At 39.6% G+C, this 17,806-nt stretch overlaps 1 protein-coding gene across 1 annotated transcript; it reads left to right on the top strand.

Moving 5' to 3' along the window:
- Positions 1-267: 267 nt before the first annotated feature.
- LOC103513162 (probable cytochrome P450 525A1) lies at positions 268-8,111 on the top strand. The gene is made up of 4 exons (XM_026826438.1): positions 268-1,409; positions 1,908-2,188; positions 4,601-4,674; positions 7,974-8,111. Exons 1-4 carry the CDS (start codon positions 1,018-1,020, stop codon positions 8,109-8,111), a joined length of 885 nt encoding a protein of 294 aa, XP_026682239.1. The 5' UTR covers positions 268-1,017.
- Positions 8,112-17,806: the final 9,695 nt, after the last annotated feature.

The raw sequence follows: 17,806 nt of genomic DNA, 5'->3' as shown, positions 1-17,806 counted from the left end.
AGCAGTTCCCTCTACCAAACATCTTGAAAAAAAAAAAGAAAATTAAAAAAAGGGATTTAGTTAAAAACTTTCAGGGGGAAAAATTCCCACTTTTTCCCATGGATTTTTTCCAGCGCAAACTTTCAGGGTGAAAATTCCCTCTGTGCGCCCTCCATTCGAAAATTTTGGAATAATAATTTTCCATTCAAAATTTCAAACTCGTTTCGTGGCCTCATCTGCACGGTTGTTTTTGACGTTCTTTTGCTTTTTCTTTTCGTTTTTGTTTCTCTCCAAAGTATTTTTCTATTTTTTCATCCAAAATTTCAAATTCCAGTACGCTTTTTACAAAAATTAAATGAAACCCTAACTTCAACTGTTTTCTATTTTTCTAAACCCCTTTTTCTACCCTTCTTACTCGATTTTTTAATTCGCTTAAAGTTAGAAATAAATATTTTTATATCTCATACTGTACCTAAACCTATTCCATATTTTTTCCTCCAAGTTAAAGCTTTAACAACCCCCGTTTTTTCTTTGTCGTGTGTGGAATTTTCCTGTGTTTTTGTGTTGTGTTACCATGTAAAATCCTTAGTGTTCAGTGTTTTTTTGTGTGAATCTAATTCTTTCAAATAGGTATTAAATAGTTATCTAATAAAAAAGGAGGTACAGTTGGTAACTAGATAAATATAACTACGTATCTGATGATAACATAGGAAGCTAATGTTACAAATCTTAAGTATGTAATCTTAATTTTAATGTAACTAGGATTTAACAATTTTAACTACAATTATTTGTTTGTTCACTCAGCATAAATACTTAAGTAGGTTAAATTAACTAAAGAAATTTCAAATATCTCCTAAACGAACCGTCTTCAAGTCTTCGAGGTTTGAGAACACATCCAACATGGACGAAACCAGTAAGATAAAGATCACCGTTCGAATCAAAATAGTCATCAAGAATCGAACCACAAAGCTCGCCCTATTTGCTCACTAACAGAGAGACAACCCGATGACCTTTGCACGATAAGAGACCACAGTCACCATGTCGTCACAGGGGGTAGTCGAACGCGCGACCTCCGAGATCTCGAAACGGATCAACAATCTGACCTTGGGCAAGAACAAGTCCAACACGAAGCACAACAACACGAACAATAACAACAACAATCAAACAAACCTCAAGACGAGTGTTATGGAGAGAGTGACCAATGTATTCTGCGGTAGTGGACACATACCAAGCTCACATAACCTCACAACACAGGAGAAAAACACGACGAATAAATCTTCCTACCGGTCCAAATCCGCGAACAATGTGACCTCCATCACGCCTTCGCTGCTGAAACGAAAAATCCCGAACCCGAGCTCGGCACTCATCGGGTTCAATCGGAACAACAACCTCACCAGCATGACCAACATATCTGATCTCCTATTGGACGAAGCGTTCCTGGGAAAGAAAAGTTGGATATTCCAAGAAAGTGGCATTTCTCCGAACATGTTTTATGTCTGAATGAAATTGAAAAAGTTTCCATCGAAAAGACGAAGAAGAAGAACGAAAAGAAAAGAAGGAGGAGACGAAGTAGAAGAAGAATAAGAATAAGAAGAAGAAGAAGAAGAAGAAGAAGAAGAAGAAGAAGAAGAAAAAGTTGGATTTTGATTTTTTCCATTTTTCGTATTGTGGCAATTCACCTACAAACGTTACCATCAGGGATGGAATGAACCAGAGAATTTTTTAGACAGCGGTTTCGATTCCAGCCAGGGGCGGATTTTATCCCAAGCAGGTAAGGTTCGTTCTCGGAACGGCTGGGTTTCTCCTATCCTGTCTCTGCCTTCCTTCTCTCTTCCTACTCAGAAGGCCCTACTCAGGCTGTGGTATAATTATGTATGAGGAGGCGGGTAGCTTGTCTCTGATTTAAAACCCCCGTCACCAAAGACCTTAGCGTTCCTGGGGAAGTTCTTCTTCTACTTTTCGCCGCTGGAGCGCTCTGTCCTCGCGCAGGTTTGCTTCAAGTGGAAGGAAGTTCTGTACAAGAACCCGAAGTATTGGACAGGGCTTATCCCTGTGATTCGCTCCAAGGAGCTAAGGTCCGTTCACATTAACGATATGAACAAGCTGTACTCGAGTATTGTACGTAGGAACTTCCAGTGTATATCGCTACTCAGTGCGACAGATGAGGATGTGGTTAGTTTTGTCAATGCGTTCCCTCTGGCGAGCAAACATATACGGTCGCTGGATACGGACCTGTTAGGTCCTTTGAGGTTATTGGAGCTAGGTTGGAGAGGTTAGGTATGTGGTAGGCAGGGGAGGTATGAGGTAGGGGAGGTATGAGGCAGGGGAGGTATGAGGTAGGGGAGGTTTGTTATTAAAATTATTAATTTTGTCAAGCTGAAAGATGAAAAGCCTGTATTCCCTGCAGGCTGCAGGTTTATTGCAACAGTATAAACTGGGTAGAATAATTCTATTCTATTCCATAATTTTCAAACTATTCTATTCTTTTGTATTCTATTCTATTCCATTCTCTTTTCTTCTATCCTATTATATAGCTATGTTGGTAACTAAAAAAAAAAAAAAAATCTCTATATTCTATTGTGTTTATTCTAGGTATTATTCTCTCTTTTATTCTCGTCTCCTTCATTCTTCTTCTTTTTTCTTTCGTTCTTTCTTCTTCTCTTCCATCCCACATGTTCTTTTATATTCATTTTCTTCTCTCCTCCTTTTTTCATTCTATTCTATTTATCTATTTATATCCTCTTCTCTACTCCTCTCGTCTCTTTTCCTGGATTTTATCCTATTCTGTTTTCCTCTCCCCTTCTTTCCTCTTTCAGATCTTTTATCAGCCCGTCCTTCCTTTATTATTACGATAGTAGTAAAAAAAAGGTATAGTGGACGGGCTATTGTATTCGCTTCGGTGTCTGTCTGTCTGTCCCCATAGAAGGACTTATCTAAACCTGGTCGACCTATATATGAAATTAAAGGTCTTTTTACAATCCTCGTCCATTAGCCCTTGGCCCCCCCCCCCCTCGACAAAATCCTGGATGCGGCCCTGGCACTATCTACCTAATATCTGACTAATGGATGAGTCTTTCTAGTAAATACCTAGGTATTAGAGGTAGGTATGAGATAAGTAGGTAGTTATGTACCTACCTACCCATCAGCACTGAAAATAACAATTGAAATTTGCGTAACAAAGCTACGAGTAGAAAAACATCCGCAATCGTCAAATTGTTGAACTCAAATTTCTGCATCTTTATCAGCGTGTCCACAAATGACACGATGATTTAACACATTCACTTCCATTGGAAAACAGGCACGAGGAGACCCCTTCAGTAGGGGAACTTGGAATTATAATTGGGTTAAGCATAGGTAAATGCTCGTCACACAAATGTCGTTCCACGCTTAAATAAATACGCTGATTTTTATGACTTGACTTGGACTAGAACCACCAACCTCCAGATCCGAAGTCCACCGCGTTAACCACTACACCACCGAGATTGGTCAGTAGGAGGACTGACAAATACCTTGAGGACAGGGGTACGTGAAACTCAAGGGGGTCCCCCTTCGAAGTTAAATGTCTTTTTTTTCTCTCTGGACACTTTGATAAAAAGCTATCAAGTTCAAAATTCATTTTCATTTTTAAGAGGGTCGCGAGTTCTCTCTCAAAAAGGTTGGACACAGCTGCTAGGGTCGATCGACAGTGTCTGAAAACACATTCGAACACTAAAAACAGTAAAAAGTAAAACCCTTTTCTCCATTCCGCCAAAATACTTTGATCTTCAGCGACTTTATAAGTTTACATGGATTCCAGTTGAAATATGAACGACTTCGGCCTCCACCCCCTGTGTCCGGCCCTGGAGGGCACACACTCATTCACATTCCTCCGGTTATCCTAAATATCCATGCCCAATACCCATGTGCTCATTGTGACAATCTCAGGGCCGGAATTCTAGGGGGGAAAGGAGCCCCTCTACCGCCCTCTCCAGGACAAACAGCTGCTTCATTGGCGTGGTAGTCAAGACACTTAGTAAACAGGAGGGCGCGAGTTCGATTCCAACCCGAGGCATTCAAGGTAGACGCACTACCCTTCAAGCCTTGGAGTGTAACGCTAGTTCGTGGGTTCGATTCTAGCCCGGGGCGGATTTTATCCTATCCAATAGAGATAAGTTTTGTTCTCCGAACGGCTGGCTTTCTCCTATCCTGTCCTCCTTCTCTTTTAGAAGGAGGAGGAGGAGGAGGAGGAGGAGGAGGAGGAGGAGGAGGAGGAAGAGGAGTATTAGAAAGAGGAGAATCAATGAATTTGATTCATATTTCTCTCTCCTTCTTTCTCTCTCCCTCTCTCTCTCTCTCACACTCTCTCTCTCTCTCTCTCTCTCTTTCTCTCTTTCTAAAACAATAAAAGAAAAGTTGGATATTCCAAGAAAGTGGCATTTCTCCGAACATGTTTTATGTCTGAATGAAATTGAAAAAGTTTCCATCGAAAAGATGAAGAAGAAGAAAAAGGAGGAGGAGGAGACGACGAACAAGAAGAAGACGAAGAAGAAGAAGACGAAGAAGAAGAAGACGGAGAAGAAGAAGACGGAGAAGAGGAAGAAGAAGGAAAAGAAGGAGGAGGAGGAGGAGACGACGAGCAAACATATACGGTCGCTGAGTTTATCCTGTAGTAGCGTCACTGACCGGGGACTGGAGACACTTATGGATCATTTACAGGTAAGGCATGAGCATTTATTCTACTTTGTTCAGATCTTCAATTTATTCTGGTTTGTCCAGGGTAAAGGCTTTACATGTTTCCTTTTGGGTTGATTTAATCTGGATCATTATCATAAGCTTTATGTTTACTGCTGGACAAAGGTCTCTTCTTCATTCCTCCTTCAAATTCTATCCTCTAAAATCTCTAAACTACATAATTCCTGGATAATCATTGATCACTATGTATATCTCACACATATGTAGGTACCTCTCTCTAGCAAATGCGGCAGCTGATGTATGTAGTCTCACACAAATGAGCTCTGATCTTGAAATTTGTCGCGACGACCTATGAACTCAAAGCGAGAAAGTTTTAGATAACATTTCAGTCGATAATTTAAGACCGGTTTTAGCGTCACCTGTGTTAAGCTACGCCGAGAAAGGCTAATAAATGGATGGGTGACTTTATTAGGAATAAAGGGCTCTAGTCTTGATTTGAAATCATTACCTACATGAAAGTAAAATCAAAAAATCAAATCAAGAATAATAATAAACTGAATATTAAACAAATTAGGTAGGTACCTACATAGGTACTGATTTTCTCTAATCACTACGGGCTAAAAAATTCCCGGAGGGACGGGACGGGCCCTGCTTGTTATATTCTTATGCTCGCCTGAAATTATTATAGTTATGCAATGTGCTAACCTTAATAAGAGACCTCTAGTCGTAATTCTAAACTCTTTAGTTCTACATATTAAGTATCAAATTCACCTATAGGTACCTACGTAGGTACCTATACTGAAAACATCTGGCTAGGGGACGCTAAACAGGGAATAGACTAGCGTCCAGCTGTGGGACTATAAACAGGGATTAGAACAGCTAACCCTAACCAGCCTAGCTAGCTGATATTTATTTTATTCAAAGGGCTCTCTTTGCTTCGAAAGAATAAGCAAAGATAACTGCTTCAGACCCAGGTGTATGGCTGACCGAACTGAGTTGTAAATAGAATAGAATATAACTTGTTTATCCTGCCCGAATACGACTGAAAAGTCCCTTTACCCCACAAAGGCGGTCTAAACAAGGTCTCTTATATTTTTGTTCTAGGGTTAACTATATCGAATTGAGGAGATGGGTGCAAAAAGGGCAATAAATGAAAAAAACCCCGGTGGGGGGGGGGGGGAAATCATTTTAATTCTAGTTTTTCATTTTGTTTGTCTGTAATAACTGTCGAACAGAACTTTTAGTCTGATTTAGCTCACAGAAAGGAATTTCTCGTCAGATTTCGAGCCCAATCGAGTCTGTGAATTTTCAATTTCAAAATCCCCTCCAAACCTATTATATAGAGCCCTGGTGTAAATGATATAATTCTCACACTATTTGGCACAGGTCCTCATGAATGAGGTGTCGGTTTGAAGCGCCTCATTCTATGTCTTTAGATTTTATTTAATGTCTTTATATTTCGCTACAGGGTGTCTTTATAATGACTATGATATATTTGTAGGATCCAAGACTTCTCTGTACTGTTATATAAAAAATAGATAGAGCGCACCACGTTCTATTCAAAAAACCGTTTTACGCAAAAAGGGCAAAAAATCCATATTTCCCTTTTTGCACCCAGCTCCTCTTTTTCTTTGTAGGTACTTATAAAGTTACCTTGTACCAATAGATGGTTACAAAACAACCAACTTTGACCATTTACCTACAATCATTTAGTACAACTCTCACGTACGTACTTACATTACCTTGTACGATATGTACCATTGTACCTGTAGGTATGTACGTGCGTTCGTGCGTATGTAATAATGTATGCTACGTAAGATTTGGAAACTTCCTGTTTATAGGTCCTCTCGACCTCTCATTGCATACCTAACTTTAATTATAAATTGTAATCAATTGATTAATTGAACACTTTTACGCAAGAATGGCCTGTCAAGAATTTCCCATTAAGGGGAAAAAATCAAGAGGTCCTAGGACCATTTTAGATAAAACTGATTGTCTAATGCAGAATTTCGTTTGTAAAATACTTCTTTAGCCGAGCATTTGAGAGCAGCCTAGCACGCGTTTCGTTCTTGTTTGAACTCACCAGCTATAGACATAGCTCTTGAGGTGCTTCGTAAGAATTTGGAAGTGACATTTGAAAAATGAAGACTGTTCACGATTTTAGCGACTGCCATTGGAGCCCTTCTCCAATAAAACTCTTCAATCATAGGTACATAAATAATTTTACTATGAATCATTAGTAGGTATTACCATGTTTGTGACCTAGGCCTTGATGTAATGATGAGATGGGGCAAAGTCATCAGGTCACAGTAGGAATTTATAGGAAGGTAACTAGGTGTAGGTACCTATCTAAGAACCTGACTAATTTCCTATCTTAGGCTTCAAATATCAATTGAGTCTTCCAAGTTGAATAAAGTCCATCAAAATTTGACCGAAATCTTCAATTATTTGAGGTGAACCTCTAAATATGTAGGACCTAGATTTAGGTGACTACCTACTTGACTGGGTAATTTTGTAGGTAATTCTCATTTTTAGACTTGAATGTTCAAAGTCAGTCAACATTTGATCGTTAGTTAGGTACTCAAGTAATAGGTAATCTCAATTTAGGAAATATTTGCGGTTAAAATTTAGAACCTCTTCACATTTTTTTGGTGATATATAAAGGAATTTCAATTGTGTTGAGCATTAAATGCTTGTCACAAATGTCCTTCCTCGCTTGATAAACTACGCTAAATTTTATGACTTGGACTCGAACCACCAACCTCCAGATCCAGAGTCCACCGTGCTAACCACTATACACCACTGAGGTTTTTTGTTGATATTGCAGCCAAGTAGATAAAACAACACCTCACCTAGAGGTACTATCAGGTACATAGGTATGCAAAAATGTATGTAGGTTTAGTCAAAATTTGGCTGATAAGGTTCAATACCCTTAGCTGGGATTGAACCCCCGTCCTTCTGCTTACCAGACGAGTGTCTTTACCACTACACTACCGAGGCAAGGTTACTAACCAGATACCTACTCTAGGTACCTACCTACTACCTACTAAGGTTCCATACCTCGGCTGGGATCGAACCCACGTCCTCCTGTTTACCAGACGAGTGTCTTGACCACTACGTCACCAAGACAAGGTTACTACCTCTACCAAGAGTAGATAGTAATTAAGTACTACGAAGTAATTAATTATTACTAATATACAAATTTCTTGACCCCGCCGGGAATCGAACCCAGGTCTCCCGCGTGCAAGGCGAGTGCAGTGACCACTACGCCATGGGAGCTGACGTACTGTTATATGAAGTCGGATCCCATTGTACTCCTGGAGAGTATTCAGTCTGTTCAGGCTTCCAAGTATGGAATGACAGCGATTGACTATGATTTTGACAATGTTCTCCTACATGCGAGTGATTTGGACGGTGAAATAGTCATGCATAAGCGAGTGAACAATACGATCACACTCTAACCTGTGGTAACTAGATAGCACACCACTCTGAAGTCCTTACTTCGATACCCACCTCGTGTTTAAACAGCACGAAATAACTCTGCTTTTATAGTGAAACACTATTATAGGTAAGTGGTAAACAACTATACATATTTTTGCAGTCTGGAAGAAAATTTTATAGAAGCTAAAGCCTAAATTTTCTATTGTGAAATTACCCATTAGAAGTTTTTCACGAAGAAATATTTGAGATTTATAGCTCTCAGTGGCGTAGCGTGGTCTAAAGTCAAGTGTAAGGCGTGTAGGGCACTAATTTCCATCACCATGCACATTACTAAATAAGTCATGCACATGCTTCTTCATACATATTTAAAGTCAATATTTAAGGGTATTTGAGTAAATTTTGAGTGTATGGCCGCCATACACGCCCTACATGGACGCTACGCCACTGATAGCTCTTTATATCACTTGCTGATTTATTTATATCACTTGCTCTTTTATTCCGATAGGAAAGAGAAAACGAGAAAGAGAGAGAGAAAGAGAAAAGAGAGAGAGAAAGAGAAAAGAGAGAGAGAAAGAGAAAAGAGAGAGAGAAAGAGACTTCTTTTTTTCTTGCCTATTAAAAATTTTTTTTTTTTTTTTTTTTTTTTTTTTTTTTTTTTTTTTTTTTTTTTCTCAAGAGGTTTGACAGAGGGAACTGTAATTGCTAAGGTCTTATATCGTCCCGAAATCGAAGAGAAAAGAAAGACAGGATAGGAGAAAGCCAGCCGTTCTGAGGACGCACATTATCTATTCAGGATAAAATCCGCCCCAGGCGGGAATCGTACCCGCGGCCTAGCGATTACGCGGTAGACGCGCTACCAACTAAGATAAATAGGCTGGCAGAGGCATAGACGGAAATATAACTGCTAAGGTCTGATCGTCCCGAAATCGAAGAGAAAAGGAAGACAGGATAGGAGAAAGGCAGCTGTTCCGAGAACGAACCTTATCTGTTTAGGATAAAGTACACCCCCGGACGGGAATCGAACCCACGGCCTAGCGCTTACGAGGCAGACGCGCTACCAACCAAGATAAATAGGCTGGCAGAGGCATAGACGGAAATATAACTGCTAAGGTCTTATTGTCCCGAAATCGAAGAGAAAAGGAAGACAGGATAGGAGCAAGCCAGCCGTTCCAAGAACGAACCTTATCGACTAAACTGGGAATATTCAGGAAAAGAATGCAAATCAAGGAATGGTATTTCTGGATGGTAACAAAGATCAAATAGGTAGGTACGTATTTTTGTATTTGCCAATAGGTAGGTATAACATGACCAAGGAGACAAAAAAAAAATCAACCCTAAAGGGGATTTAGCTAAAAACTATTACTGCTGTTACATGTCTTTAGCATAGATACCTGATTGGTAGGTGAATATAAATTAAATAGATAAAAATAACACTTAATTACCTAATTTACCCACAAAGTAAAAGAAAAAAAAACTATAAGATATTTTAAATTCTTGTACCGAATCATTACAATTCTTCCGGTAAAAAAAGTGGAAAGTGGAATTAAAGTTGTTGTTTCGATTTGGACGGAAATAGCAATCTGTTTCGGTTTGGTATTGCTGAAATTTGGTACGAACCAAATTACATAGCAGGAACCAAAATATTTGATAATGAACTGGTATACCGTTACACCACTTTAGTAACTCTGTAGTAGGTATAGTAATCAAGGTACCTGATCTCAGCAATCAGCAACTTTTGGTATCTGATGATTTGAAAGTTGCATTAGGTAGGTACGTAGGTAGGAAGCTGGTAAGGTAGGAAAAAAAACCTTGAAGTTCATTTTGAACAAGTCTCTGGTTTCGAGGTAGCCCAACCTGACCATCCTAGTTACATAGCTTTTGGGGGGTAGCGCGCCTAACAGAAGCGCTAGGTCGCGGGTGCGATCCCGATCCGGGCGAGCCACTTCCTAGAGAGATAAGATTTGTTCTCGGAACGGCTGGCTTTCTATCCTGTCTTCCTTTTCTCTTCAATTTTCGGGACGATAGGTATGTAAAAGTAAGCTGTATGGAAGGCATTAGCCATCACCAGTCGATGGTAAACCTGGACATGGCTACTTCGGTGGGGTAGGTGTCTCTTATGGTCAATCTTACTACTGAGAGTTAAGAGTTTGTCAAGTGTTTTCTTTAGATCACATATTTGATTTGCACAAGCCGATATTTTTTTTTTTAAAGAAGCTTGACAGAGGGAACTGTAGCTGCTAAGGTCTTATCGTCCCGAAATCGAAGAGAGAAGGAAGACAGGATAGGAGAAAGCCAGCCGTTCCGAGAACGAACATTATCCCATCAGGGTAAAATCCGCCCCGGGCGGGAATCGAACCCGCGGCCTAGCACTTACAAGGCAGACGTATTACCAACTAAGCTAACTAGGCTGGCCCAATATTTTTTGAGTTCTGGATTAACTGAAAACTTTCTGTGGGAAGATCGGGCATTACTAGCGCTGACAAACTTTTTGACTTGGCGGGGCGGAGAGCTACCGCGCTTTTTTATACAAAAGGAATGTCTATAAATATCTAAGGACATGACAATAATTTTACTACAATATTCCCTCTGTAAATAACTTTCAATAATAACTAAAATAATAGCTATAATATTTACGCCATGAGCTCATCGCCTTTAGGATGATAAAACAAACATCCTGGCATGACTGGCATGCATTGGCATAACTGCAGGTGTAATCGATGATCTCACGAGTTGTACCAGACTTCACACGGTCAGAGGTCAGGCTTCACAAATCACACCACTAACCACCAGTAGGTAGTCCTTGGAAAATCATCATCTTCTACCTATTTGACTGTGGGGGTAAAGGGACATTTCAGTCTCATCGTTGCAGTATAAATGAGGTGTATTTTATTCTATTTGGCCTGATAAAAGCTTCCAAACTAAGTTTTGAGTAAAGTTCGGAGGCAAAAAGCCCATCCTGACTCCCTGAGCCCTAAAGGGTTAAGCTTATACGAATCTACGAAGTTTTGATTAAATCCAATGAAAATTGAAAATCTACACAAGCAAATACACCTTTTATTTATTACAAGAACATTAAAAAATTTGATAGAATAGAAACTCATTTCGTTCAGCATTAAATTAGTGGATGTGCCGGTTGTACCAAATTTTAACAATGAACGGTAGAACTTATATTATTATTATTGTTTATTTATTTCTTTTTTTTTGAAGAGGTTTGATAGAGGGAACTGTAACAACGGAGTTCTTACCGTCCCGGAATCGAAGAGAGGACAGGACAAAGCCAGCCGTTCCGAGAACGAACATTATCTGTTCGAGACAAAATCCACCCCGGACGGGAATCAAACCCGCGACCCAGCGCTTCCAAGACAGATGCGCTACACTCCAAACTCACCATGCTGGCCAAGGCAGAGGCTGTTTTCCCCTACATTTTCTCAGCACACGTGCCATGGGTACTTTTAAAATAATTACTCATTATGATTAGGTACACAGTACATACTTGTAATCTTACTCATAAAGTTAATCAATGGGATAAAGTCACAATCAATAACATTCCATAGATAGGTATTATATTAGGGTCCATAAAATTCCGTAGATAAGTTAAGTTAGTTGATTAAGCGATTAATGACTAATGGATAATGTCCCTAATAAATTTAATTTATGAATCAACTCGGTGCTTTATTGCTTCCTCGTCAAACCCATTGTGATCTGTATAAGGAGTGGCGATTTTTCTCGTGTGACCTATGCACGTTCTAAGTTATGAGGTCTGTTGCTGTGTTGCTTGATTTTCTTGTGTAACCTACTTATATTAGTCTTATACCTAGGAGGAAGGAATTTTTTGGCCGAGCAAGGGGGAGGGCGCGGGGGAGTGGCTGAAGAATGTCATTCTGTCACGGTTGAAAGTCGAAAGCTCGCCCTATTCGTGAATTATGATTCTTAATTCCCCTCGTGGTTACTTTTCTATCACTTGATTCCAAATTTCTTATTTTACCTACACTTTAAAAACGAATAAAATCCGATACGAGTGAATATGACATCTCCACTAATAATGAAATTATGGTAAGCTAAAAAGGGCAGGTTTTCCTATTTTGAATGGAGACACAATTTATGAATAATACAGATCGACTGGGCAGTTTTCGTGCCATCAAGTTACTTCATGAAATAATACGACCGTACCTATTCACATATTTGGAGCTAGGGTACTTTGGTTATAACTGTTATAAGAGCCTCTGGAAAACTGCAAGGCCGGATCAAGTTTGTAACGTAATGAATATTCAAGTTTCAAGCTGAATCGTCAGCTTTACAAAACAAAGCGTTCTTACCATTATATGTCCTGGGCAACTGATAGATTTAATCATTTAATACATTTGATCAACCAAAAAATAACAACAAATATCGTTATACTCGTACCATCAAGGTACTTACCAATTCATTTTTATTTATTGAAGATTTTAGGAGTCATCATCGTGGTCTTCCTCAAAAACTTAAGAACTCCTTAATAATCCTTAAGGCTTCTCTATAGGAACTTGCACCTCCTTAATAAACCTTAAGGCGTCTCCATAGGATCTTGAACCTCCTTAACAAAACTAAGCTCTATAGGAACTTGAAATGCAATTATAGGAACTCTTTTGGTGTTTTGAACTTTGGTTTTGGATACTTTGGTCTTGTATACTTCTGAAGATTACATCCTTATTATTAACAAAACTTAAGCTCTACAGGAACTTGAAATGCAATTATAGGAACTCTTTTGGTGTTTTGAACTTTGGTTTTGGATACTTTGTCTCATATACTTCTGAAGATTACATCCTTATTGTCCATAACCTTAGTGACCCGAAGGATATTTCAAGGTAGATGATGTCCCTTGATTGGCGGCAAAGCAAGGTGAAGGTGCTCAATCCGGTTGAGAGTCAGGGGAGGTGTGGATCTTGCTGGGCCTTCGCAACAACTGGTGAGTTAGTTAAAAATTTCATGTTTACCTTTGCCTTTATAGTCAGATCTACAATCTCATGTCAAAGTGTTAGTTATAACCCCTGAACTCGAAGATTATTCGGACAGTCTCCGAGTCTCTTCAGATTATTAAATTTACAAACCAATATCCAAGGCCGCAATTCGCAATTTTGTATCAAAAAAATTATTCCCTCAATTTTTTTTTCAGAAGCTCTTTTCGAAAGAGACTTCAAAAACCCTGTAGAGTGGATATTGTAGATTCGTGTTAAAAAATTAACGTCAAGAGTTGGCCTTCACAAAAAAAAGTACTGATATATACAGGGTGTCCCGCGAACGACTGTACAACGCTTGAGGGTTGATACAGAACCTAAAGGGCTACCATCAGAAAAAGCAATCTGGACAGATCCGATTTTCAACAGGGGCGGAGTTATGAAGGATTTTCTGTTTTTCAACATTTTTCATACCTTGTCCTCTTAAAACGCTTTTATCTCTTGAACCAATACAGATAATAAAAAATTGATTGCACCGTTGAAAAGAACACAAAATTTACTAAAAGGTAAGATTCCCTATTTTGGTAAAACCCTCCCTCAAACACAACCAGAGGCTTGAGAAAAAGATTTTGTTCTATCTCTTTAAAAACTACCATTTTTTCAATTCGATTTTCTTCAAGTTTCCACTGAAACCCATTGAATTTCTCCTGATAGAAAAGTACCCCTTTTTGTCTTCTTTAATCCCATTATCTTGAATTTTCTGAGAAATTATTATTTACGGAGATATTAACGATACAAGGGGGAGAATCCGTCAATTTCCTACGTTACTATGAATCCCTGTCCACCAGTTTCTTTCTATCGCCGCACCGAATTTTCCTCCAAAAACAACACGAACAACAAAACAAGTAACAACAACAACAACAACAACAACAAGAACTACATTACCACCACTAACCAAGGCCGTAGCCAGGATTTTGTCGAGGAGGGGGCGAGGGGGGCTGCCTACAGTAAAGGAGAAAAATGAAGATCAAAGAGGGGGGAGGAGGTGGCCGGGCCCCCTCGACCCCAATTTTTTCGGAGTCTGACAGTAGAGGAGAAAAATGTAGCTCGAGGGGGGGGTTCGGCCACTACCACCACCATTGTTGTTGTTGTTGCTGTTGTTGTTGATGATGTTGTTGTTGTTATTGTTGTTTCTCCCTTTTCTTTTTCCCTCTCCTACCCTTCCTCCCTTTTCTTTTTCCCTCTCCTACCCTTCTTCCCTTTTCTTTTTCCCTCTCCTACTCTTCTTCCCTTTTCTTTTTCCCCTCGCCTACCCTTCTTCCCTTTTCTTTTTCCCTCTCCTACCCTTCCTCCCTTTTCTTTTTCCCTCTCCTACCCTTCCTCCCTTTTCTTTTTCCCTCTCCTACCCTTCCTCCCTTTTCTTTTTCCCTCTCCTACCCTTCCTCCCTTTTCTTTTTCCCTCTCCCTCTCTCTCTCTCTCTCTCTCTCTCTCTCTCTCTCTCTCTCTCTCTCTCTCTCTCTTTCTTTCTCTCTCTCTCTCTTTTGCTCTTATTACGTGGCGGCCAGATAGGAAATAGAACTGTCAGTGTGGGGTCCCACAATGGCAATACTATTGAAGGGGTGGGGGGATTTAGGAGAGGAGAAAGAAAGAATATAGAAACTAGAGATGGATGGAGGGAGAGAAAAGATAGAAGAGGAAAAGAGGAAGGGGCAATAGAGCCTCTTCCTTTTAATACCCAGAGAGAAGGAGACAGGAGAATGGAGAAGGCAGAAGGAGTAAGAGAGAGGAAAGAAAGGAAGGAAGAGGGAGAGAGGAAGGGAGAAAGAGAAAGGAAAAGGGACAGAAGGAAAGAGGATGGATGGAGGGAGAGAAAAGATAGAAGAGGAAAAGAGGAAGGGGCAATAGAGCCTCTTCCTTTTAATACCCAGAGAGAAGGAGACAGAAGAATGGAGAAGGCAGAAGGAGTAAGAGAGAGGAAGAGAGGAAGGGAGAAAGAGAAAGGAAAAGGGACAGAGGGAAAGAGTAATATTGTAACCTCTTCTTTATAATACTCTGTTGCAATAAATTCATCAAGTTTGTCTTCGCCTCCTTTTCCTGTTGCCTTCCTCCTTTTTTTTCCTAGTTTTTTTTTTTTTTTCCTTCTACCTATTTTTTTCATCCTTTTAATCTAATCAGAAAACTGTCTCCATTGCAGAAGCCTGCTTCGTGCATTGTGACTGTTAAAATCAGTCGCGTAGGGTAAAAGTAAGAGAGTCAGCGTAGGCCGTGACTGAGTGCAGTTTGAAGCCACTGGATTTTCTGACTTTCCGTGCGGAGGATTCGAATGCCTGATGGGAGGGGATTTTTCCGACATTTTTTTTCCGGTGCTTTCAAAACGGAAGTCGTGCAGTCTGGAAAGACTCCTTGGAAGGGTGTTTTATCCTTATTTCACCTTCGGAAATGGGGCTACGTGTACACCCAGATCCAAAATGGGAACTTTTTTCGTGCTCCTGAAAAAATTCGAGTTAATGCTCGTAACTCGTAACAGCTCGTATGGTAACTATTTTTCTTTTCTTCATAAACGAGGTATTTTCTTGAATTATTTTTCTTCATAAATGAGGATCTATACCTGAACTTGATGGAACCCTGAAAAACTCGAACCATAATGGAATGTCGAGTAAGGTACAGTTCGGCCGCTACTCAGACTCGCCTATTTAGGCTATTCTAAGCACATAAACGAGGTATTTTCTTGAATTATTTTTCTTCATAAATGAGGATCTATACCTGAACTTGATGGAACCCTGAAAAACTCGAACCATGGCGATAATGGAATGTCGAGTAAGGTACAGTTCGGCCGCTACTCAGACTCGCCTATTTAGGCTATTCTAAGCTCATAAGTTTTCCAGCAAACTAGCTCAAACTTTTAGAGAGAACGAGGACAGGGTAGGAAAAAGCCTAGACCTTCCGAGCCAACTAACACCCATTTTTATGAACAAAATGCTGGCTCTTAAGTTCGTGCTAAGCATAGTCTCAAGGCATTTGATTGGTCAATTTTGACTTGAGACTGATCTAAGAACGATCACTCTTGTTCATAAATACGAGTGTAAGCTTGCATGCTGACAACCAAATAAAGTTGAAAAGTCTCTTCAGTTTTCACCCCAGAAATGTCTATTGTCTTATTCACTTATAATGTAAGGCGGGAATCGAACCCGTGGCCTAGCGCTTACAAGGCAGACGCACTACCAACTAAGCTAACTAGGCTGGCTGTCAGATTTTTATATTCTTCATAATTATCATTAGACACTTTTTATGGTCTTTTCATTACTTTTTTTTTTTAGTGGCGGGAATCGAACCCGTGGCCTAGCGCTTACAAGGCAGACGCACTACCAACTAAGCTAACTAGGCTGGCTGTCAGATCTTTATATTCTTCATAATTATCATTAGACACTTTTTATGGTCTTTTTATTACTTTTTTTAGTGATAACATTGAGTACACCAATATCACTAACTTCCTTATCAGAAACAATAACCTTATAAGTATCCTTTGGTGAATAACGACAGTTAAAGGAAAATAAAATGCAAATAGGTAGGATATTAAAATGTAGCCTTTATGTATTAATCTATTAATAAATAGGTACAATGAAAATTAAAATTGTTCCCGAACTACCACTTTTACTTATATTAAGTGTACCTACTTTATGAGTACCTTTATGTCCTTGATAGAAAATACTTGAAATTAACTAATTCGCACTTGTTCGCTAATGTTCGCTCGAGATATTGTAAATGTTACAACAGAACACCCAAATAAGCACTATTCAATAGGATAAGGAAAGTCGTGTGATGTTCACACCAGATTTTTTAGCACTTATTCTGAAGTTTTCTAAATAAAACACACGGAGTATTAGTTATAGTAATAGATCATTATTAGTTTTGTTTGAAAGTCGGCTAGTCCCGAATGACCTCATTAAATACCTCCCCTGGGACATTCCGGGGGTCCTGTCCATTTCCTTAGACTCCTTTTAGACCTTAGAGCGTTCCATGTCAAAAGGAAAAAAATATCCTACCCTGTCTTTTCCCTTGTCCTGTGTCTTTTTGCCTTCTTTTCGCTCTTTCTCTTGCTCCCATCTCTTCCTTTTTCGCGTTCGGCTCTAAGACAATAAATTAAAGGAAATATGCCTTAAAGGTCCACGCACACCAAAAGTTAAGTTACAGTTCGGTTCAGATTAGGAATCAGAAAACTGTCTCCATTGCAGAAGCCTGCTTCGTGCATTGTGACTGTTAAAATCAGTCGCGTAGGGTAAAAGTAAGAGAGTCAGGGTAGGCCGTGACTGAGTGCAGTTTGAAACCAGTGGATTTTCTGACATTCTGTGCGGAGGATTCGAATGCCTGCTGGGAGGGGATTTTTCCGACATTTTTTTCCGGTGCTTTCAAAACGGAAGTCGTGCAGTCTGGAAAGACTCCTTGGAAGGTTGTTTTATCCTTATTTTACCTTCGGAAATGGGGCTACGTGTACACCCAGATCCAACATGGGAACTTTTTTCGTGCTCCTGAAAAAAATTCGAGTTTTGGCGCAGAGCTCCTTTGGCATTTCTAGTTTATACTGTATCCCCTTTTGACTACAATATTCTCAAATAAATGAGAATGAAATTCCATTCCATGCCTACATTTTACATTAGACAGAGTGCCTACATTACACGCAGAGACCTACAAAACAGACAGCATACAGCAATATAAAAATTGTACTATACTGCACTTCTGGGCCCGTATACAGGGAGTAAAAACAGGGCTGTCCACAACTTAACCG

This window comes from Diaphorina citri, unplaced genomic scaffold, assembly GCF_000475195.1.
Source record: "Diaphorina citri unplaced genomic scaffold, Diaci psyllid genome assembly version 1.1 scaffold932, whole genome shotgun sequence".
Taxonomy (NCBI): Eukaryota; Metazoa; Arthropoda; class Insecta; order Hemiptera; family Psyllidae; genus Diaphorina; species Diaphorina citri.
This window is presented reverse-complemented; position numbering and strand designations above follow the sequence as displayed.

Excerpts from the sequence above, each read along its gene's own strand:
- LOC103513162 (XM_026826438.1), top strand. The coding sequence starts at position 1,018 with ATGTCGTCACAGGGGGTAGTCGAACGCGCGACCTCCGAGATCTCGAAA. Across the intron at positions 1,410-1,907 it reads TCTGATCTCCTATTGGACGA|AGCGTTCCTGGGGAAGTTCT; the intron begins AGCGTTCCTGGG and ends ACCAAAGACCTT. Across the intron at positions 2,189-4,600 it reads GTTCCCTCTGGCGAGCAAAC|ATATACGGTCGCTGAGTTTA; the intron begins ATATACGGTCGC and ends CGACGAGCAAAC.